At 46.5% G+C, this 24,834-nt stretch overlaps 1 protein-coding gene across 1 annotated transcript in view; it reads left to right on the top strand.

The window, feature by feature from the left end:
• grik4 (glutamate receptor, ionotropic, kainate 4) overlaps window positions 1-24,834 on the top strand; it is a gene marked incomplete at both ends in the record, with an annotated part of 229,676 nt that overhangs the window by 194,646 nt on the left and 10,196 nt on the right. The window contains 3 exons of the mRNA XM_080732047.1: window positions 14,552-14,661; window positions 18,081-18,254; window positions 20,907-21,072. Of these exons, the coding sequence (XP_080588173.1) occupies window positions 14,552-14,661; window positions 18,081-18,254; window positions 20,907-21,072 (450 nt within the window). The remainder of the gene's footprint in view (window positions 1-14,551; window positions 14,662-18,080; window positions 18,255-20,906; window positions 21,073-24,834) is intronic.

Genomic DNA, 24,834 nt, shown 5'->3' with positions numbered 1-24,834 from the left:
GGCTAAAGTTCTCGCTAGGGTTCAAGTGTTTAAAAAAGGTTTCTCTCACACAAAGATTTGGAGGACCCCCTGTAGTAACTCTGGGAGTTAGTTAGTGTGGTTGTGCCCTAACAGGGCAACCTTATGTCAAATCGACCGGCTGCTATCGGGAGTTGTGTGCTTGCATTTTTGCCAAGAGATTATTTATTTATCTATCAAGTTCTCCTAAAAAATTACATAATCTAATTATAATCTAATAATTACCCCCCCCCCCCCCCCCCCCCGGACTTGGTCTTGACTTGGACTCGCTAGGTGGACTCGACTACAACACTAGGTTACACACACATGCACAGGCGCGCACACACACACACACACACACACACACACACACACACACACACACGCACACACACACACACACACACACACTATACCTGTAGACCTGACCTCTCGCCTATATCTCTGTCTGTACACTCCAATCTGCTACCACCCTACCCCCCCCCCCCCCAACACCCACCCACCTACACACATGAGGAGAGTGACCTCCATTCATTGTTTACACTGTTTACACCTGCCTCTCCTTTCAGCACCCTAGAAAGATAAGATCAGTGTTGTAAGGTAGTTGCAGCGGAGCCCAGTGCAAGCTGTATAGGATGGGCTCCCCATACCCCCAGTGCACGCTATGGTGACAAACGGTAGGTTCCGTACGGAACCATTGTTTACTTAGATATGGAAGGATGACCTCCCACTCGGGTAATGACGCCCCCTGGCGATCATTCAGAGAAACTACTTCAGCTCCCGTACTAACGTAGGTAGGAAGGGCCTGTCACTCAAACCGGAGTGACCCGCCTCCAGGCTATATAAACCCCCGGAGGCGGAAGTAACATCCTCTTAATACCACTCTCTGCCACATTCAGTGAAACAGAGGGGCATTACGTGGGAGGTCATCCTTCCATATCTAAGTAAACAATGGTTCCGTACGGAACCTACCGTTTACTGTCAATATTCCAGGATGACCTCCCACTTGGGATTCTTAAACTCCCCTCTAAGCCACAACCTACTCTCATACCCCCACACACCCCTCATACGGGTGAGCACAGCCCAAACGGGCGTGACCCATCACCCAGAAGGTCCCAGGCCCACCGGACCTGGGTGTGAAGGCATGAGAAAATAAGGAGAGACCCTGACAGACCGAAGTCCGCCTCATTCAACTAAATGAAAAGGACAAGTCCGCCTTATAAGTAAGACACACTATATAAGGAAAACACAGGGTCCCCCCCAAAATACCCCAGGTGGCTACATGCCCACCTGTGGGAGGGGAAGATCCGACTCCTCTATGACGTAGAGGAGGCAACTGCACCCAGAACCGAATGCGCTAGCGAAGAGGATTCGATATCCAGGTGATAGTAGGCTGCAAAGGTAGAAGGCGAAGACCAATTCGCCGAAACACAAATCTCCTGAACGGAGACTCCCTTTGCCAGTGCCCACGAAGTAGCCACACCTCTAGTGCTATGGGCTTTAAGTGCCGCCGGCACTTCCACACCCGCACTAGAGTAAGCCAGCCTAATAGCATCCACAATCCACCTCGAAAGAGTGGGTCTAGACACCGGCTTTCTGACAAGAACATTGCCCATTTCTACAAAGAGCTGAGAAGAAGCTCTAGAACCAGCAGTCCTGTCACAGTAGGCCTTCAATGCCCTGACAGGACAAAGGCAATTCAGCCGCTCATCCTCCGCCGAGACAAACGGAGGAGGATGAAAAGCCAGAAGAACAACAGGCTCCTTAGGGACCACCATGTTCTTAGGAACAAACTTAAGATGAGGCTTGAGCAACACCTTGAGATCATTGTTCATAAACTGCATGCACTCCGCAGACACCGAGAGAGCTTGCAGGTCACCAACTCTTTTAGCCGTGGCCAAAGCCAGCAAAAGAGCCGTCTTGAAACTCAAAAGTTTCAAAGGCATCCCTACAAGCGGCTCAAAGGGAGCCCGACATAGGCCCCCTAGAACCACCTGCAGATCCCAAACTGGGAACAAAGACCTAGTCACCGGCCTCAAACGTTCAACTCCTTGCATGAACTTGATGACCTCCGGGACTTTAGAAGGTGCCTTGCCCGCCACCCCCAGGTGACAGGCATTAATAGCCGCCAAATACCCCCTAAGGGTAGAAAATGCTAGACCACTTCTCAAGCGGTTCTGCATAAATTCCAGAATTTCCTGGGCTGACGCCACATGAGCCACCACAGGTGGAACACGCGACTCGCACCAGTCCTCAAAGGCATTCCACCTTCCATCATAAGACGCCCTCGTAGAGGGCGCCTTAGCACTCTGAATGGTATCAACCACTTCAGAAGAAAAACCGGCTGCCAGCAGGTTTAACCTTTCACGTGCCAAACCCACAGGTCTAGGACCTGCAGGCCTTGGTGGAAGATCTCCCCCCTGGCCTGACTCAACAGGTCCCTGCACTGAGGCAGCTGCCAACCCGGTTCGCAAAGGAGAGGGGCGATCGCCGATCTCCACGTGCCCTTGTAGGGAGCCACCAGGAGCATCTCCAGACCGAACCTCCTGACTCTCTCCAGAGTGGGTCGGATTAAGTCGAAGGGGGGAAACGCGTACAGTAGACCTCTCGGCCACGTGTGCGCTAAGGCGTCCAACCCCAAGGGAGGACTGCCCTTCACCGCGAAGAACAACGGACACTTCGTATTCTCCGCTGACGCAAACAGGTCCGCCACTGGCTGACCAAACTTGCGAAAAATCTGGCTCACCACCCTGGGGTGGAGAGACCAATCCTCGTAGCGAGGACCTCCCCTGGACAGGAGATCTGCTCCGCTGTTGAGGAGACCTGGGACGTGTGAGGCCCTGATCGACTTGAGGCGCGACAAGCACCAAACCGTCAATTCTCGAGCCAGACGGTCCAGTGGCAACGACGACAGGCCCCCCTGTTTGTTGACATAAAACATGGCCGTCGTATTGTCTGTCCTGACCAGGACGTGACAATGCAAAATCCAAGGCTCGAAATGCTTGAGCGCCAGGAGTATAGCCATCAACTCCAAATAGTTGATGTGACGACCCCTCATCTCCAGAGGCCAAAGCCCCTGCGCTGTGCGCCCCTCGAAAGTGGCTCCCCATCCACTGAGACTGGCGTCTGTCGTGATCGACTTGTGGGAAACCACCTCGCCAATCGAGACTCCGCTGGTGAGGAACCCCCCCACCAGCCACGGAGACAGGGCGATCGCGCAGGAAGGGGAAACCGTAACCTTCTTGTACTTCAAGGAGGGCGGGATCCCGAGGGATAACATCCATCTTTGAAAAGGTCTCATATGAAACCTGCCCAAACGCAACAGATGTACTGCGGAAGCCATCATTCCCGTCAGTACCATGCAACTCCTGTAAGTGACCTCCTGGCCCACTTGAAAGGAGTCGAGACATTCCCGAAACCTGTCCACCCTCTCCTCTGAGAGACGGGCCGACATGTCGGATGAGTCCAGAAGGACCCCAATGAATGTAAGACGACTTGCTGGAGTCAGCATGCTCTTGCCGTGGTTGACTATGAAACCTAAGGCCTTCAGGTGAGCCAAAACCACTTGTGTGTGACGCGCCACTTCGTGGGCGGAGCTCGCTGAAATCATCCAATCGTCGATGTACGTCGCCAACCTGACGCCCTGCCGTCTCAGCGGGGCGATGGCTGCTTCGGTCACTTTCACGAAAACCCTCGGGCTCAGTGACAGACCGAAAGGGAGTACTGTATACTCGTACAGGCGACCCTCGAAGGCGAACCGAAGGAATTTCCTGTGTGGGGGATAAATCTGGACGTGCTGATAAGCATCCTTCAGATCCACTGAACAGTGGAAATCCCCTTGCCTGACCGACCGTAACATGGTGGGTACTGTTAGCATCCTGAAAACGTACTTCTTCAGGTACACGTTTAGTGCCTTTAGGTCCAGGATGGGACGTAGCCCCCCCCCCTTTTTGGGCACCAGGAAATAACGGCTCCAAAATCCCATGCGGGATTGGGTCCTGTCCAGCTCCACTATAGCACCCTTGCTTAGCAATGAGCTGATCTCTTCTCTCAAAAGACTTGCTTTTAAACCACGTGCTCTGGTATGAATAACCCTGCTCGAAAGCGGGGGTATGTCTGCGAACTGTAACCTGTAACCCCTGGTTATCGTTCGAAATACCCAATGGCTCGGGTTGCATAACTTCCACTGGCGCGCACAGCGTGCTAGCGTGTTTTGAGCGAGAGAAACCCCACCACTGTGCTTCCGTGACGGCGGAGCTTTTTGGCGGCCGGACCGGAAGTGGGGAACCTGCGTATCCGTATCCGGAACGACCGGATGCGGAGCGCAAGGGTTCAATAGGCCGCATGGCGGAAACACCTTCTGGTTGTACCGCTTGACTAGCGGAGCTATTTCGCGGCGGGACCGGAAGTGGGGAACCTGCGTATCCGTATCCGGAACACCCGGATGCGGAGCGCAGGGGTTCAATAGGCCGCAAGGTGGGAACACCTTCCGATTGTACCGCTTGACTAGCGGAGCTCTTTTGCGGCCGGACCGGAAGCGGGGAGCTAGCGAATCCGTATCCGGTGAAACCGGAAGCGTTCGGTTTTGGCTCGATAGAGCGACAGGAAGAGCAAAGCGATTCGACTGATAAACAGACTCGCCCACAACTAAAGCATTCTCCCCTGACAGGAGAGGAACTTTTACGTTTAATACCTGCTCTAAGGCCTTTATGCTTGTCCCTTGACCCGGGCTCATAGTAGGCCGACAGAATTTCTGACTCAAGGTTAAATTCATAGCATCGCTCACGCGAGGGAAAATCCACTCGCGCGCATGAGGAACCATATAATTGTTTGACGTTAACATTACTGGTTGTTGATAAAACCTCTGACTGATTAAAGAGTCCTGACGGGACTCCATCATTCTTACAGGAGGCATGCATAAAGGATTCATATTGTCGACGCGAGGGATATCCCACTCGCGCGCTTGAGGAACCACATAATTGTTTGACATTAACATTACTGGTTTCTGATAAAACCTGTGATTGATTATCGAGTCCTGACAGGACTTCATCATTACTACAGGAGGCATGCACGATGGGGTCGTCTGTGCTAGTGCGAGAGAGTTGGACAGAGACAGACTTTGTTCTTTCAACATGTTTATTGCCGACACAGGAGGCATCAAAATTAACATTTTCATTTCCCCGACACGGGGTACCGAAAAAACGCCCTCGTTTGGGGGGAGGGGGACCGAGAGACACCTCGGACCCCCGCCCCAGCACAATTCCCCTCTTCAGAGTGTCATTTGCGCTGTCCCCTACCGCGGCCACCGCGGTATGAAGACTGCTGCCTGCCATCCTTGGACGGGCGGCGCGGCTGAGCGCGCTCGGGAACCACAGCCTTGGTGCGGGGCCTGTCAGGCGCCCTGGCTGCAGAGGCTCCCCTGGAGGAAGACGAGTGCTTCTTAAAAGAAGCAGAGCGGCCCCTTTCCTTGGCGCGGGAGGAGCGGGACGTCCTCCTAGCTTGCTGCGGTTCATCCTGTGGCACTGTGGTGGACTCGACGATGTCCTTAGCCGCCTTGAAGAAGGTAACTCTACCCTGCAGCAGCTCCAAGCCCCCACCCATGAGGGTGGTGGGACTGTTCTCCATATTTATGAGAGACTTGTACATCTCCCCGCGAGGACCTAGAGGCTTCTCGCCCACGTCCCTCTTAGGCTCGAGGTCGACATAGTCGAGCCAGCGGGCTCTCTCAGACTGGAGGTTGTAGTCCATGGACCTGCCCATCCACTTAACCGCATGCCAATTGACCTTCAGCATGATGTCAAATAGAGTGTTCAGTTCAGCTGTGTGCTCCCCCGTGGGCAGACCTTTGACCAGGTCCTTGGTGGAAGCGAGCAAGAGCTGGATCAGATTTAGGTCCTTAGCGGCCAGAGCAGCGGACCGGTAGGCGTTACGAGCCCTGTCCGACTGCAGCTTGTCCTCCAGGACAGTGAACCCCGGCGGGTTGGTGCCGACGGGGCCAACAAACGGCCCGTTTTTAGCCGTGCCTACATCTTTGTACTGGGGTCTGACGGAACTCAGAAAAGATTGTGCCAACAGGTGGTCCAGGTTAGGGCAGGTGGACATGCCTGCCTCCGCACCGCCCACCAAATCCAGCACAGAGAAAGGCAGCTTCCTGGGGTCTTTATGTGTCTTCCATGAGGAATGGAGGGCCTTGGTGAAACCTTTCACCAGCGGCAGCCTGGAGAGGACATACGGGGCGGGAACCGAAGGCTCCTGCCCGGGCATTTCATCATCATCCTCTGCCTCTTCAGAGGGGAGAGGAGGTGGCAACTCCTCTCCAACTCTGGCCAGAGCTCTCATGTAGACTGTGAGATGATCCAGCATTTCTGCTGCAGAATCGACGTCCTCTGCTCCCGCTTCACTCGCTTGACTGGCGGGTGGAGGGGCAGTGGTGCCTGAGGAGGCCTGGGAGCTCCCTGCGGCGTCCAGTTGACGTGCTGGAGCCGCAGGGGCATTACCTTTCACAGTGACCGTGAGTCGAGAACCCTCGTCCTCGACGGAGTCCTCCTCCTCCTCGGCCGTGTATCCAGAGTATTCAGAACCAGAACCCTCGCTCTGACCGGAGCTCAGGTCCGACTCTCGCCTGAAGGTCTGGACTGTTTTGGTGATGCTCACGTCGAGGGGGACGTCCCCGACGGTCACATCCAAGCGTTTCTTTTTGGGCACCGCGCCCGAAGGGGAAAAGGCTACCGGAGATTTCGTCTGGGTGTTAGCCTTCTTGGTCGCCTTCTTAGCGGCGACTTCACCAGACCCGCCAGCTCCAGTGACAGTGGAGCTAGCTGCGGTCGGTTGCGCGGCAGGCGGTGTCTCATGTAGCACGGCGCCATCTTGACTTGGAATGGCGCGCTGGTTGTCAAGCGGATCTCCGGAAGGCAGCGCCGCACCTTGACCAACGGTGCGGGCCGCCTGGGGAAGGAAAGACTGGGCTGTGGGGTTGAGAGCAGTGGACCCACCTGGTGGAGCGCAGGCCCCGAGGCCTGCCCTGGCTAGGAAGAACCGGTGTATCAGTACATCGTGGTCGTAGGCCACGCAGCAGTCACAGAAAGGTCCTGCTCTCCCCTGAGGACTCAGTGCAGAGAAGGCGTGTGCAACGCCCATGCAGCCGACACAGAGATGGTGAAGATCCTGTCCGTCGATGAGTCCTGGACAGCCTGGACATTGCCTCGGCAGGAAGGCCAGAGGATCCATGGCGAAGCACTGTAGATAGAGTTAACCAGAAGCAGACGAGCTAACAAGCTAACGGCTAAGGCTAGGCCACGCTTGATTCGGGCAGGGCCTGAACAAGCGGTGAGCAGTGTAGCTAACGTTAACAATAGCAGACGAGCTAACAAGCTAACGGCTAATGCTATGCCACGCTTGCTTCGGCGGAGGCCTGAACAAGCAGTAATAATCCTTTGTTATAAAAGGAAATAACCGTCGATTTAGGACGGAACAAGAATAAGTATTCTTAAGTACGGGTTAATTCAACACTCGCCAGTGGGCGACTCCTAATGCCACCGCTTTAGGCTAATGCGCGAAGAATAATAATACAAAGGCTGAGTTTCAACTTATCTGAATGTGATATCGCAGAGAGTGAAAAGAGGATGTTACTTCCGCCTCCGGGGGTTTATATAGCCTGGAGGCGGGTCACTCCGGTTTGAGTGACAGGCCCTTCCTACCTACGTTAGTACGGGAGCTGAAGTAGTTTCTCTGAATGATCGCCAGGGGGCGTCATTACCCGAGTGGGAGGTCATCCTGGAATATTGACAGTAAACACATTGTGCATGTGGACACCCGTTCACTCAGATCAGCCAACACAGGGATGCTGACAGAACCCTCACTAAAAACCCCAGAAAAAATCCACTCGTCCTAGACAATTTGCCCTCCTGGCCCCCAAACTGTGGAATAAACTCCCTGTCACACTTAGAACTACAGACTCACTCCCTATAGCTTCCATTAGAACTACAAACTCACTCCCTAGCTTCCATTAGAACTACAGACTCACTCCCTAGCTTCCATTAGAACTACAGACTCACTCCCTAGCTTCCATTAGAACTACAGACTCACTCCCTAGCTTCCATTAGAACTACAGACTCACTCCCTAGCTTCCATTAGAACTACAGACTCACTCCCTAGATTCCATTAGAACTACAGACTCACTCCCTAGCTTCCATTAGAACTACAGACTCACTCCCTAGCTTCCATTAGAACTACAGACTCACTCCCTAGCTTCCATTAGAACTACAGACTCACTCCCTAGCTTCCATTAGAACTACAGACTCACTCCCTAGCTTCCATTAGAACTACAGACTCACTCCCTAGCTTCCATTAGAACTACAGACTCACTCCCTAGCTTCCATTAGAACTACAGACTCACTCCCTAGCTTCCATTAGAACTACAGACTCACTCCCTAGCTTCCATTAGAACTACAGACTCACTCCCTAGCTTCCATTAGAACTACAGACTCACTCCCTAGCTTCCATTAGAACTACAGACTCACTCCCTAGCTTCCATTAGAACTACAGACTCACTCCCTAGCTTCCATTAGAACTACAGACTCACTCCCTAGCTTCCATTAGAACTACAGACTCACTCCCTAGCTTCCATTAGAACTACAGACTCACTCCCTAGCTTCCGCCATGGACTGAATACTCATCTCTTCAGTCTCCACCTAAACCCATAGCACTTACCGTAGCACTCGCCTACCCTCAATGACCATACATGAAAGATGTATCATTTTTAGGTTTTGGAAAGGTTTTTGTTCTGATTAGGTGTGTGGTCTACCCATGTTATTGTTTTTTTTTCTAGATTGATATGCATTTGTTGTATTGTTGTTGATGTACTGACATAATAGCTTGCTTATTATATTGATTGACCTGCTTATTGTAAGTCGCTTTGGATTAAAAGCGTCTGCTAAATGCTTAAATTGTAAATTGACAGCCTGTAAATACCTCATATTATATTACAGCTTAAAAACATTTAGTTAGGAGGAACACTCACGTCAAAGTAGATTTAACCGTTTATTGCAACAAATGGAATACAGTTAAAATTAGCGTTAAAGGGCTCCGCGTTCGGAGATGTTCCCTGAATTTTGATCGTGCTTGCTTGCTATGCAAAATCAGGGAACTTTAAGCAAAAGCCTCCATAGGGATACAATAGTAGCAATAGCAATACATTAGCTTATTAGCTTGAATCAGACATAAGAGTATTTGTAAGTATTTGAGCCTATTTACCAGACTCAACAAAAGGTGGAGGCTGGGGTGGAGGAGGTAGCTAAGCAGCTTCAGATCCGAAGCTTCGGATCAAAGAAGAGCAGAGCTATAGTGCAAGCCCTATTTAAAGGAGCCACCCTTACTGAGCGAGAGATCTGATTGGATTAGACAGTGTGATGTAATGATCTGCAGATCTGTAAATGAGTAGGAAAGGATCTGACTGACAGCTGAGGCGGGCGAGACTCACGTCAGAGTCCTGCATAAACTAATGCTGTGCTTCATGTACAATTTTGAAACCAACATTACATGTACAGTATGTTACCTTCCACATACAATGACATGATGGCAAATAAGCTTAGCGGCTTTAGGTACACTATGTGGGGTGCACTGACAAACAGAATGGTTCGCTCCCCCATCACTCCCTCTCTCTCATTGACCAGAATGTGTCAACGTAGGCTATATCATCTTGTCTCACTCTCTCTTTGACCAGAATGTGTGAAAGCTATTATCTTGTCACATTTAAATAGATTAAATAGTTTCTTTGTTTGTCAAAAAAGAGATATCAGACTGCATGGACACAACACTTACTCAGACGGCTTTTGTTAAGACAAGACAAACTGGGTTTACATTTACATCTATTTAAACTAGGCCGATGCCCATTGTGAATGGTGCCCGCTGTACCCAGTCCACTTAATGTCTATATTTACTTATAAGCAGGGCTGCACTTTATATGAGACGTCTAAGGCTAGGGCTCCACCAAAATGACGCCGTCGTGCCGGTGTCGGACGGTGTCAATTAACCGGGGCGAATTTGAGCGAATTTGAGCGTCCGACGTTGGCGTTGACGGGAGCGTTCCCAGCGTTGACGTTGACACGACGCTCGACGCGCCCGGTGGAGCCGGGGGGTAAGAAGAGCTTTGAGAATGCACCTACTTAAATGCTGCGTGAATGCCTTGTTCGACATTGTGGCTTTCTACAGACAAGCCGGCTTTAATGATGCAAATAAAGTCCATGAGTCACTCTCCTCTTCCTCTTGTGTTTCTCACAAAATATTAGATACACGTTAATGAATGCTCAGCTCTGCAGCTGAAGATTCAATGATCATAAAAAAACATTGGTGTAAAGTAACAAAGTACTTTTACTTAAGTACTGTACTTAAGTACATTTTCGAGGTATTTGTACTTTACTTGAGTATTTCCAAATTCCGATACTTTTACTTCTACTCCACTGGGGGTACAACATCTGGGATCCAAATGTTGTACTTTTACTCCACTATATTTATTTGAAAACTACTAGTTACTTTGGTGATATAAATTATGTTAAACATACATAAACCACTTTAGCCCTATTTTATACCTTGGCTATTTGAAAATAGCCAATCTACAAGCTCAAAACGTGTCGCATCCCGACGCGTTGTGAGCTTGTAGATCTGCTATTTTCAAACATTTCTTACTTAAAGTACTTTTAGTACTTTTATTACTTTAAGTACATTTTGATGCCAATACTTTTGTACTTTTACTCAAGTAATTTTTTAAATTCTGGACTTCGACTTGTAACAGAGTACTTCTACAATGCAGTATTGATACTTTTACTTGAGTTGAAAATGTGAGTACTTTTTCCACCACTGATAAAAAAATAATAATTCTCTAAAGATCCTCTCTCTTGCTTTGTGGTTAATGCAAGTTTCGAGAGGATCAGTATAAATGTTTTGCTACAGCATTTTGGTATGAATTATTTTTGCCAGAATGTATTTAGGTATAATAAAAAAATAGAAAAAGGAGTGCAGCTTGGAACACCCTCAGATGAACATGCACGCGTGCGCGCACGCACACGCGCGTGCGCGCACGCACGCACGCACGCACGCACGCACGCACACTCTCACTCTCACTCTCACTCTTTCTCTCTCTCTCTCTCTCTCTCTCTCTCTCTCTCTCTCTCTCTCTCTCGGAGATAAACACATACTGCAAACACTCAATCTTTGTGCTGCTTCGCTCCATTTCTCCAGTAATTGCTTTCATTTGGAGGACAACCGCTGTTGGTGCTGGATAAACATTAGGAATTAGCCTCTATATCCCAGCCAGTCTGCTAGCTGCCAGACCTCCTTTAGCCACATTAGCCCCCCCTAGTAGGCTACCGCTGGCCACCCAGCCATAACAGCCCTTTATACATGCTACTCATGCTAATATACATGCAACTCCTGTTAACCTTCTACGCTAGACCAAGCCTATTCATGTCTATCTGTTTTTATCCCCGGGCTTGGATACTGCCAGGGACGTCCTGGGCCCCTGATCCAGCCCGGGAAAAGGAGATGGACGTGCCCCGAGGCCTTAAGTAATAACCGATGAACGGTTACTGTGATTTTAGGTCTCATCGTTTTTCTGGTATAAAGAGAGTCTAATGATGTTATATGTAGTCCATCCAGGAGTATTCAAAGAAGCTAGGGAGTAGTGATAGACCAATGTGGGGCCAATGTGATGGCTCTGTGGGCTGCTGCTACTCAGCGCTATAGAGGGAGATCTCTCTTTATAGCTACTGCTACTCAAAGATTGGGCCAATTACATGAGTTATATTTACTTTGTGGGCCGGCCATTTTTTTTAATGGCCGGCCTGGACTGGCCCGGAATGGACCGGCCGTGGCGCAGTGCTTTCGCCTCACAGCTAGAAGGTCCTGGGTTCGATTCTCGCCGTGGGACCCTGTGGGCACTGGGGGCGTGTTCCCTCCTCTGCGTCATCAGCGCCCACACCCTAGGTGGGGTTGGCGATGGGGCCTTTCTGTGTGGAGTTTACATGTTCTCCCTGTGTCTCCTAGGGTAGATAGCCTCACAAAAACTTGCAGTAATCCTGGTCTCTGAAATGCCTCTCCCTGGCCAGCCGGGGCGCTGATGGAGGGGAAAGGAACTGGTTGGAATAACGTGTTCCTTCCACGCGCTACGTCCAAACCCGGGGAATCCCCCCCTGTCAGGTGAAAAGAAGCAACTTGGACTCCTCACGCACTGAAGGAAGCATGAGGTCAGTCTGTTGTCTCCCCAGGCGCGGCAGAGGGAGAGCAGAGCCCAGGATTACATATATGGCACTGCGTGAAAAAATGGGTTACAAAATCGTGGGATGAAAAAAAAAAAAGAAAAAAAAAAGCCTGCAACACTCCAAATTAAATCAAGTCTTGGTGGTGCACGCCTCAATAATAATCATGAAGCAATGAAGAAGTTGCCAGCACACAAGGAATCTGCTTTTACCTATGTCCAGAGAGGTAAATAAACATATGAAATGGAGATTCCTTGTGTTCTGGCAACTTCTCCATTGACTCTGAGGGGCCTTTTCCAACGGCAAAGAACCGGTTCGTGTTTTTTCTCCTGCCTTAGGGATGAACCAGAGGTGAGCTTTTCCACTGAGAACCGAGTTGGTTTTCCGATCCGTAAAAGTTGGTTCGCAGCTGGTTCTCAAGAACGAACCAAGGTTCCAAGAAAGTTGCCATCCCATAGGCGGGAGAAAGAACCCAAACCGGTTCTTTGCCGGTGGAAAAGGCCACCGAGTGTGCAGACAGTCTGTCTCTTATATTGAAAGAGAGAAAATAATAGATTTTTTGTTATGGAGTCTTCATAAACAACTGACTGTCGGATCTGAGTGACCTGGAGCAGGGAGATTGGTCTAAATGCAATAGGGAGGTGCAAGAACATCACGGGCAAACACAAGAATCTTAAATGTCTCTCTGCACTTCACTGGGAGCAGTGGAGAGAGAAAGGACCGGTGAGATGTGCTCTCTTAGCTCGGTACAGTTGTTTTATTCACGCCCAACACCCACTGTGTGGCAGGTGGTATTTGGGGATAGTAATTGATGAAGAGTTAAAGGACAACTTTGTTTTTTTTTACAACAAGGGTTCATATTTTAGATGGTCATTAGAGAAAAGAAAAGATGAGTGTTAAAATGTTTTCATTTACTGTATTTATCGTTTTAGTTATTTTAACATGTCTTTTAATATGTCTTTTTAGACTCAATAAGCCCATTCCCAACATGCACCACAATCTTTCATGGGCAGATGTGACTTATGAAGGCTGGTGTATAAATAGTAACAAAGAAATTGCCGGCTTATTGTGTCTAAACAGATATATTTAGCCACGCATGCCCCCACCTACTGGAATCAAAATACTAAAATTGCTAAAACGATAGAAAGCAGTAAATGAAAACATTTTAACACTCAACTTTTCTTTTCTCTAATTACAATCTAAAATATGAACCCTTGTTGTAAAAAAACTAAAATTGTCGTTTAACTTTTGAACCACCAAACAACTGATGTTGTCTGTGCAAAGGCCCATCAGTGCATGTAGTTGTATCAGAAGCTTTTAAGTTACAATGTTTACACCATCTTTATGAGGACATTTTATTCTTGTTTTATTCTTTTGTTGGATGTGTTTTAACCTCTCTTATGTGATGGTTGGGGTCACTTTCATTGAAGAACAGAAACAGGTTGGAAGGTCACAGGCAGCATGTGCAGGAAAATTCTGGCCACAGTTCTGTATGACCTCTTCTCAAGTGTATAAAGTTACAAAGAAATCCCAGTGTATTTTTTGCTGACACTAGTGGTCACCCCCTGTTCAGTGAGTTCATGTTAATTCCATAGGGTTGCAGAAACAATGAGCCACCATGGAGGAATGATAATTTGTCTTCGCTGCTAAGAAGTTGTACCTTGATCTTGGCCTTGACCTCGTTTGCTAATTAATCTTCCTCTGTTTAATCAGTGTATGTAACCTATTAGGACTCCTCCAACAGAAGGCCCCTTGGAGAGTTCCACCATGTAAGGGGGTCCAGGACCCCTAGGGGGTCCTCAGAGTTACTACAGAGGGGCCTCCAAATCTTTCTGATAAAAACGTTTTTTTTTTTTTTTTTTTCCCCTCGTTTTTTTTTTATATTAACCTCTTGAACCCTAGTGTCCATATTCTGAGAACTGTAGCCAAAAATAGAAGATCTACAACTGCAAGGCGTTGTGAGCTTGTAGATCTGCTATTTTTGGCAAAGAGCTCTGGTGTAGAGGGGAAAAAGAGACGACTAATTACATAGTGAAAGGTCAAGTTTATTAAGCATTGACGGTTCAAGTGGTTAAATATCTCAAACACAAATTGACATGAATCCAAAATACACTGATGATTGTGCTGTCAAACTATATGGAATCTATGAACAGGTTGTGGGGGTCCCTGCTTCATTTCCCTCTCAACTAAGGGGTCCTTGGCCTGAAAACATTGAAGACCCCTGATCTAACCTTCTTTATCTGTGTTTGTGTTGTAGAGTGGTAGGCCTTTATCTAACCTCTTTCTGTGTGTTTGTGTTGTAGAGTCGTAGGCCTGGCTACTTCTCCTTCCTGGACCCTTTCTCCCCTGGTGTGTGGCTCTTCATGCTGCTTGCCTACCTCGCCGTCAGCTGTGTCCTCTTTCTGGTGGCCAGGTAAAGATATCATTCAACATCAACATGTAGTGTCTACAGAGTGTCTACAAAGTTTCCAATATATGGAGGCGTAGAAAGAAAAAGGAGGGGAAGGGTTAGAGAGCAAACACAAGAAAGAGATGTGTAAGACAATAGCAAAAAAGTGGGTGCATAATGGAACAAGATGAAACGAAAGGTCTGCCACGATGTCCTTACCTTTTAACGTGGGCACTTGCGTGTCCATCGTGCACAATGGTTCACGGATCGCGCACGCTCTGCAAGCATGCCGTGATCAGCTTTCGAAAACAACAGGTCCTCATGATAATCCATGCGTGCATGTCTGCGCTGGGCAGCTACAAGCGCAAACAAGAAAGTAATGCATTGGAGTGGCATCTGCAATGCATGTGTTGTCCCACCCCGTTTCCGGTCTATATCCGTATGCCTTTGCAACCGGTAGTACTGTCTCTAGAGTACAAAAAAATGGCGGATCAGCGATCATACTTTTAATTGTTTTATCGCGATTCGATTAAAGCATATTACATTCTGGGGTTCCTCAGACCTGGCGGAGAGAGACAGCAGCATCTTTTTGGGTTCCTCGGGTTAAAGGTGCATGCATCAGATAGAATGATCTGGTTGTCACTCACAATTAATTGAAGTCTTATGAAACACCTGCTGACATGAAAGTTGACAGATCGCGCAGCTTGTGTCTCTGGCATCAATAAGGTGTTCTCTGAGTCCTATATATTTGTCACATTTACTGCCAGGAGGAGTGGTCTGTGTGGGTTTGCTTATGCCCGCTTACTGCACTGTTAAACCCCTGAGGTGTCACATTTCAAGTCCAGTCAATTGGAGCAGGTGCACATTTAATGTTCATCTCATGAAAAGGAAACAATAGTAGCAGAACACACCATGTAAGTAGCAGAGATATATACACACACACACATGCACGCATGTGAACGCATGTGTTGCTTCGCATCGCGTTTCGATTTAGAACATTTGCTACTTATATGATTTAGGTTCAAATAGGTAATAAGAGGTTTCTGCTTGACAGCAATGATATGTAGGAGACAGACGGGCTCTGTAGCTACTGTATATAATGTAAGGTGCATGGTTTAAAAAAAAACATCAATATAACATAGTTAAAGGGACCACACCATGGTTTTCAAAATATAGATTTTATATAAATATTGGTCCATAATACGGTTTTATACAGGTTTTAACCTATAAAAAAAACACTCGGATATTGAAATTTCATGTTCTGTCTGTCTCTAATTCCAAGCCGTTTTCCAAGCCGTTTCAGATGCAATACCAAAATGCCCTATACTGTAAAATAAAACATTTCTGTTTAAAGAGATAACCCTTTGCAACGGGCGCTGTCTTTGGGCTAAAATTGAAACGATACAGAGACTATTAGAAAAACTCGTTGAGAACATAGAGTCAATCGTAATCTTCTCTGTATTGTTCCAATTTTAGCCCAAAAGTACTGCCCCCTTCTCTTCAGTTGCCAGGAAACTGAAGTGGAAAATCACTGAAACAAAAGGCAAGGCTTAGAGTTAATTAATTGTTATTTTGGAGGGTCTTTAACCCTGCAAGGCCCAGCGTTGCTTTTTGGCAACATTTTTTTAATCATTTTTTAAAAAATGTTATAATTAGTTTTCCTGTTCTTTTTTAACATTAACATCCTATTGTTTAGTATTACAATGCCATTGGCCACGATATTTGCATATAAATACCCCCCACAGAGGCTGACATTCACACCTCCTAGAGAAGTTGAAATTCCAGCGTCTGGACGAAAAAAAAACAACTCACTTTTTAACTGAAGCTATTACTCACAAAAATATAAGTAAAATGCCTGTAATATTTTTGTTCGTGATCATTAGAATGTGACACTGGGAAGACCAAAAAACTAGAAAAAAAAACGTTTTTTTTTTTAATTCATGGTGTAGTCCCTTTAAAAAGCAGCAGATATAACAATGTGGCGGAGTATACACTGTACATAAGTGACAGTGTGCAGGACACACTTCAAAGTGTCATATACAGAAGTATAATCCTGTGCGGTGGCCTGCGTCGTCAGGACAGCCAGGCAGCAGCAGGTGAGCTTATTAATTGCTCATTAATTCTATTTATTGTTGTTTGTGAGCGGTATGAATCCTTCCCCCGCTCTTTTCAGCCATGGTGAAATGACTAACTGACCTCAGGTAGCAGCAGCTGTCGCTTCCGCCACATGCCGCCACAACTGAACATGCCAATTAGCCTTCTTTCGCTCATAGTCAAGTATATGGTTGGTGCGAAAAAAGCAGGCTCGCTCTGCGAAGTGCGAACCAAGGTGACTTTGTTCTTTTTTTGGTCGTTGAAGTAATTTTCTCTCTCTCTCGCTCTGTCTCAAATCGCTGACTGTCTGACATAAATATACATTGTATATGACTTAAGCTGGGTTCAAACCTGAAGCTATTTCTTCTGTTCTAGTAGCTTCTATCGCTTCACTTTGGTTGCGCAGGTCCGCGTTGGTAAAAAAATCATATCCCGTTGGAATCAAGGCGAAACACCCGGAAAAAAGGGAGTCCCAAACACCAACCGCCAAAAACATGTCCATGTCTCCGGACAACATCAACGCTGATTGGCTGTCAGGACGCGATGGGTGGAGTGGGGGTGAAGCGAAGGTCGCTTCAGTTGGGATTTTTCCAAGTGGAGCGAAGATACGAGGCGACTGTCCGCGCCGTTCGCGCCGCCCCTTTCGGATCGTTCGCGCCGCACCCGTTCACGCCACGCTCGGTCGCGTGTCGTCTCGTCTTTGCATTGACTTTGTATGTAACCGTGCCGCTCGAACAGTGTTGTTTTTGACAGCAAATTTTGATTTAGTTTTAGTCATAGTCTTTTGAATAAAATGTAATTTAGTTTTAGTCATAATTTAGTCACCTGAAAAGTATAAAAGTCTAAAAAGTCTCATTTTAGTCGACTAAATATCAAAAGTTTTTAGGTGACTAAATCTACAGTTGATTTAGTCAACTGAAAATGTATTTTGGCAGGCCTTGATGGCATCGTAATGACACTTGGTTGCGTGCTGAAAATAGCTGATCTACAAGCTCACAGCGCGTCGCAGCGCGACACGTTGTGAGCTTGTAGATCGGCTATTTTCAGCACAGAGAGCTACCAAACATAAAATGATTCTCTTCTCCACTAGTCCCTCCCTAACGTTTTAGTCTAGTTTTTATTTTGTTGACGAAATTGTCAATATATTTAGTCTTAGTTTTAGTCATCACAGCTTAGATTTTATTTAGTTTTTATTTCATTTTTGTCAGTGAAAAAAACACAGTCGACAAACATTTTTCGTCATAGTTTTAGTCGACGAAATCAACACTGTGCTCGAACCATCCAGGTTTGGACACAGCTTTATATTGTTATGACTGTCTGTGTGTAATGTTGTTCATTCACGTCCCCAGGTTGACCCCCTACGAGTGGTACAATCCCCACCCCTGCCTCAAGGGGCGCTGTAACCTCCTCATCAACCAGTACTCCCTGGGCAACAGCTTCTGGTTCCCCGTGGGAGGCTTCATGCAGCAAGGCTCCACCATCGCCCCCAGAGCTCTGTCCACGCGCTGCGTCAGCGGAGTGTGGTGAGTGGTGGCTGCACAGAGAAACACACTCATGTATCTGCATGCTTTAGTCTAGGGCAGGGGTCTTCAACAAGGGGTCCGGGTCCCCTAGGGGGTCCTCAGAGTTACTGCAGGGGCTCCTTCAAATCTTTTTGTGGGAGAAACTTTTTTTCGTGTTTTTTTTATAGTAACCACTTGAACTCTAGTGTCCTTATTCTGAGAACTTTAGCCAAAAATAGCAGATCTACAAGCTCACAACGACTCGCAGCGCGAGGCGTTGTGAGCTTGTAGATTGGCTATTTTCGGCAAAGAGCTTTGGTGTAGAGGGGAAAAAGAGCTGACCAAGTACAGAGTGAAAGGTCAACTTTATTAAGTCTTGACGCTTCAAGTGGTTAAATATCTGATGACACAAATTGACATGAATCCAAAATACACTGATGATTGTGCTGTCAAACGATGAAACTATATGGAATCTGGGGGTCCCTGCTTCATCTCTCTCTCAGCTAAGGGGTCCTTGGCCTGAAAACGTTGAAGACCCCTGCTTTAGTCTAGTGTTTTACCATTATTTACCCAGGGTAGGTACAGTATATGCTGTTTCAGCAACACCCTGCTTCACATTCACACAGCATACATGCATGAATGCATACATAATATAAGCATAAATGCATGCACCCAGTTACACAGCATATCGTCGTTGTCGGGTGGAAAGCTTGTATGTCCAAAATCGTTCGTTTTGCATTTATCATTTAAAAAATGAACTAAACTAGTGAAAACAGCCGATCTACAAGCACACAGCGCCTCGCAACGCGAGGCGTTGTGTGCTTGTAGATCTGCTGTTTTCACTACTTTTGTGCGACGGCCTTGTATGATGAAGCAGGGCTTTACTTTGCGAAAGAACGTACACATTTGAAACTTGGAGATACGAGGTTTCCACCCGACAACAACGATATACAGCATTTGAGAAAACGCAGTGCTCACGCAGATACAGACAGTATGTGTTGTGATTTATGTCATATTGATCAATCAGTGGATGCTTTTCATCTTGAGAGGGCTTTGATCATTTGTACGTCTCTCATAATGCATACAGTACACAGTATTCAGTTTGTGTGTGTGTGTGTGTGTGTGTGTGTGTGTGTGTGTGTGTGTGTGTGTGTGTGTGTGTGTGTGTGTGTGTGTGTGTGTGTGTGTGTGTGTGTGTGTGTGTGTGTGTGTGTGTGTGTGTGTGACTGTTTTCATTCTCTTCAGTGTTACCATTTACCCACGGACATATCCATGAATCCATCCATCCATCCATCCATCCATGGGTCATTTTATTGAACATCCTACGGTACAATGTCCTTTTGTCTCATTCCTTGTTCTCTTTTACTCTTTTTTGTTAAACAAACTATACAATAGTGGCGTTTCCATAAAGCTGTTTTTTGCGCATTAAGGCTTTTGCGCATAAATCTTTTTATGGAAACACTCATTTTTCGCAAAAACATTTATGCGCTTGGAGGAGGTGGATTTTGGGGCTTAATCTAAAAAACGAAATGCGCAAAAGAGAAATGGAAACACTAAGCGAATAGGTTTTCAATTCAAATACATTGAACTTGCATGATCGATTTGGCTGAAGGGAGCTGAAGGGAGCTCCTAACCTGTTGGCGCCGTGTTCCCTATTACTGTACCTTGCATCGGATGTTTATTTTACAGCGCTGTTGTGTGCACTGTGCAGTGCAAGTCTTGTCCGTCAAATCACCCAAGTAAATCCTGGCTTACACTTCGTCCACACACCGTGTTGCATGCCAAAAGTGGCCGATCTCCAAGCTCACAGCACCTCCCATCCGTGACGCGTTGTGAGCTTGCAGATCGGCCACCTTCCAGACGCAGAGGTCTCCCAAGAATCGCATTTCAACAGTGGATGGAAACAGGCTAAATTTGCTTCTTCTTTTTTCGAATTTCTGACAATTTGCTTCCTATTTTCGAAAAAGCTTTATGGAAACGCAAGTAGTGTGTCTTAATGCACCTTTTTTTCCTAACTAGCCATTAGCATATTGATGAGCTGTATGTGAACATTCATATCGTCACTGTCGGACAGAAACCTCGTATCTCCAAGTTTCAAATTTGTATCAAGTCAAGTCAAGTCAAGTCAAGTCAAGTTTATTATGTCCCAAACTGGGCAATTCGTATTACAGCAAATAAAGCCCTGCTTCATCACACAAGACTGTCACACAAAAGTAGTGAAAACAGCAGATCTGCTAGCACACAACGCATCGCATGTGTAGATAGATAGATAGATAGATAGATAGATAGATAGATAGATAGATACCTTTATTATCCCAAGGGGGTAAATTAGTTGCCCAGAGGCAGCACAGCAGTATAAGATTAAAGTTACAGAGAAGTATGAAAAAGATAAAAAGAAAAAACAAGAACAGAGTACAGAGTACAGTAAGTACAGAAAGAGCAAGGTGCAACAGGAAATGGAACGAATAATATATATACATAAAGTGTCCTAAAGCACGACTATCAATAAATACAGTGCCCACATCAAAGTGACCATAACAGTCAATGCTAGTTAGTGCAGTGCTTGCAGTGCTCTTTAAAATGATGAACACAATTAACAGTTTTGGACATACAAGGTTTCCATCCGACAACGACGATATACATCTACCGGTATGTTGTCTGTGTCCTCCTCAGGTGGGCCTTCACGTTAATCATCATCTCCTCCTACACGGCCAACCTGGCAGCCTTCCTCACCGTCCAGCGGATGGAGGTTCCTATAGAGTCTGTAGACGACCTGGCCGACCAGACCGCTATAGAGTACGGCACCATGCACGGAGGATCCACCATGACCTTCTTCCAGGTCCCCAAGCCCTTCATATACATGCTTATGCAATGCACTCCCACACACACACACACACATACTGTAGCCCAGAGGTCTTCAACAGGGGGTCCGGGACCCCTAGGGGGTCCTCAGAGTTGCTACAGGGGGGCCGCCAAATCTTTGTGTGATGAGATCATGTTTTTTTACATTAATCGCTGGAACCCTAGCATCCCTATTCTAGTGGAAGATTAGCCAAAAAATAGCAGATCTACAAGCTCGAGGCGTTGTGAGCTTGTAGATCGGCTATTTTTTGGCAAAGAGGTTTGGTGTAGAGGGGAAAAAGAGCAGACTAAGTGAAAGGTCAGGTTTATTAAGTATTGATGGTTGACACGTGTCCACACTAGGGATGGGATGATAAGCGATATTATCGTTTATCGTGATAAAAAAACACTCACGATAATCGTGTCGTGGAGATTTAATTTATCGTGATATCGTCCTCCGTCAAGCACTGGGATCAATTCACCTTTTATTTGCCGAGCTGCATATCCGGTACCAATCCGGTATCGGCCTAAAAGACCGGTTAGTCACCCGTGTGTTAAATCCTCTATAATTGGTAAAAGGTCTTTTTTTTCACTCTCTATCAAATCTCTTTGTCAAAAAATAGCCGATCTACTTGTAGATCGGCTATTTTTGTTCCGCCCCAGGATAATGGATGTTGGGGATATTTTCATTGTCGCTATAATATCTTAAATCGTGATTTATTTGGTCACAATAATCGTGATATGATATTTTCATATTGTTCCATTCCTAGTGTACACACACGCACGTCACATGCACGCACGCACAGACACACGCACGTAGCACGTTGCACGCACACGCACACGCACACACACACACACACACACACACACACACACACACACACACACACACACACACACACACACACACACACACACACACACTCACAGGTTGACCTCAGAAGTGTCCTCAATCAACAGTGTGTCAGTGATGTTATCGTCCTCGTCACCTTCCTGTCCTGCCTGCCGTCCTCCAGCACTCACAGCTTTTATGGGCTTCCTGTCAGGTCCTCATTCCTTTTATGGGCTTCCTGTCTGTTCCTCGTTCCTTTTATGGGCTTCCTGTCTGTTCCTCAGACAGGCCCCTGTCCCCACTCAGATGAACCCCTCCATCTCCACCCCTTGGGGCGGAGATGATCTATTCTAGGTAGTTAGGGAAAGTTATCAGAGTCTTTGACCCAGGCACATGCACATATAAAGGGGGCTTGAGACCCTTCCCTTTTATCAGTCAGTAAAAAGTGTCCTCTACAGACCATGAAAGACCATGCCATACCTGAAGGCAGGGTTCAAGAGAATTGCCTTGTCGAAACTCTCCTGAACTTGAATGCGGCATCTTACTGTATGTTGAAAGAATTGCCCTCTCTGAAAAAAAGAAATCCATGCTGTTACGCCACATCTCCAGTATTGATTTGATTATGCTTAGTTCAGGGTGGTATCAAGCACCAAAAATAGCCGACCTCCAAGCTGACAACGTCAGCGCTGCGACACGTCATTTGTATTTGTATTTTTGATATTTCTACCAAAAGGCCCTTTTAGGAATTTCAGCCCCTGCCTCTCTAACATTCTCTGCACGTCCCTGCTTTGACCAATCTGGGAAGTAAATGCTTACCAATAGCATTCTGCACAAATGTGTTCATAAAGGTGTCTACTATCACCTCTGAACTTTGTCAAACCCAACTCCCTTGGGAAACCTTTTGGGAGCCAGTCAAAGTTGGGGTCTCATTGACTTTACTATACAGGAGAATAATACATCCGCTTAAGTAGCATGTGAGGGGTCAAACTAGGTTTTTTTTTCATGATTCTGAATCCAATGCAAGCATTTGTTTTTCATGAAAAACATTCCTTGGGCTAAAAACAGACCCCACACGATGACTCATCACTAAACCATAGTTTTGTGTGGGCCGTTTTTACTTTGATTGGCTCCCACAAAGTGTCCCAAGGGAGTTGGGTTTGACAAAGTTCAGAGGTGATAGTAGACACCTTTTATGAACACATTTGTGCAGAAAGCTAGTTCTCACAACTTCCCAGATTAGTCAAAGACTCTGCTAACTTTCCTAATAAGGTGGGAGAATGGAGACACAGACGCTGGGAGGTGTGGTAGACAGCAGAGGTAAAGGGACCAGATAAGTGAAGACTTCTTATTCTGGAGTCACACAAAAAACAAATCAACCCTTAAACAGTGGTAAACCAGCCAACAACCCACGACCCTCGAATGGTAAATTGCTTTCTACCACTTCTACCATATAAATGAAAGAAAACACAGTTGTAACTTTAGTTATACAACTGCAACACAACAGTGGGTCCATGAGCCAACTCAAGGTTGTTGACTGATTTACCACTGTTCTAAGCCAATCATAATCCAGTATCTGAACATGTGACCACAACAAGTGGTCGAAGTGAATATTTATTTATTCTGGAGTCACACCAAAAAACAAATCAAAGTACGATGGAAAGATTTGCATTGACGCGACTTCCAGCGCATCCCATTCAGAAACCTCCCATTTGAATAAAATCCAGCAGAGAGAAACAAACAGAATGAAATCCAATCTCCCGCAGATTGAAATAGAGGTGGCCTGAGGAGACGGACTGCTTTGTTTACTGTTTTGTGTCTGTTTTGCTCCTCTTTCATGAACCTAAACACATTCCGCTGCCCCTGTGTGTGAGTGCTGTTATGGAAGAATTCCATTCCAGTCAGGGTGAACAGAAGGTTATTCCATTTAGACCTGAATGCAAACCTGTGTCACGTTAGATTTGTGTCCACTTTAACCATTATTTTATGCTATTAAGCTATTTAAAAAAATAGCAGATATACAAGCTCACAGCGCGCGCTGCGAGCTTTTTGAAAAGTCTTGAAAATGTGTCCTTGAATATTTTTGACCCCATTCTATGAATGTCTTATAAATCCTTCTCCTAAATCAGTGGTTCTGATTTAGGAGGAACTTTTTCATGTCAAGGACCCCCAAATTACGTGTATTTGGCCGCAGAATCCATCTCAAAATATGTTGTTCCAGGGACCACCCAGAAGCAAATATTTAAAATGATTCAAAGACAGCAGATAATTAAAAAAATAGCAGATCTACAAGCTCGCAGCGCGGCACTCGGTGCCGCGCTGTGAGCTTGTAGATCTGCTATTTTTCAATAGCTAAAGCAACAATTAATTCTAGGCCTAAGAAGGTTAAAGATAAGAGCAGCAGCACGCGCCTCAGCTCTCATCACCCACTCAGCCTGCTTGGGATTTACATTCAGAGCAGAGGGCTTGGGACAAGAAGGAATAAAAGACCACAACAGATATAGAATAAGTGAAATATCATATTATCCACACATTAGTATTGCTGCGTGTACGCGTCGCCATGGGAACCGAAGCGTTCAGTGAAAGGGGTGGGAACCCATCGCCGCCGAGGCTTTGATTAACCATTTTGACCGATACGGCGATTACGTCATAGCAGCCGTAGTCCGCCTGGCGTTGCCGTCCTGAAAATCAGCGAGCTTAAAGGCGCTATTGTGCAGTACTGTACTGTTTATGTACCGGTAGTATTGTACAGTAGGATGTGTGTGCAACACACATATCACACATCAGCACATATTGTACAATTGTACAAATATATCGTCACTGTTGGGTGGAAACCTTGTATGTCCAAAACAATTCGTTTTGTATTTATCATTTTAAAAGTGATTTAAGATAGTGAAAATAGCCCATCTACAAGCTTGTAGATCGGCTATT

Source organism: Nannobrachium achirus, assembly GCF_963921795.1.
Source record: "Nannobrachium achirus genome assembly, chromosome: 8".
NCBI classification, from domain to species: Eukaryota; Metazoa; Chordata; class Actinopteri; order Myctophiformes; family Myctophidae; genus Nannobrachium; species Nannobrachium achirus.
The sequence above is the reverse complement of the archived record's forward strand: the minus strand, read 5'-3'. Positions and strand labels throughout refer to the sequence as shown.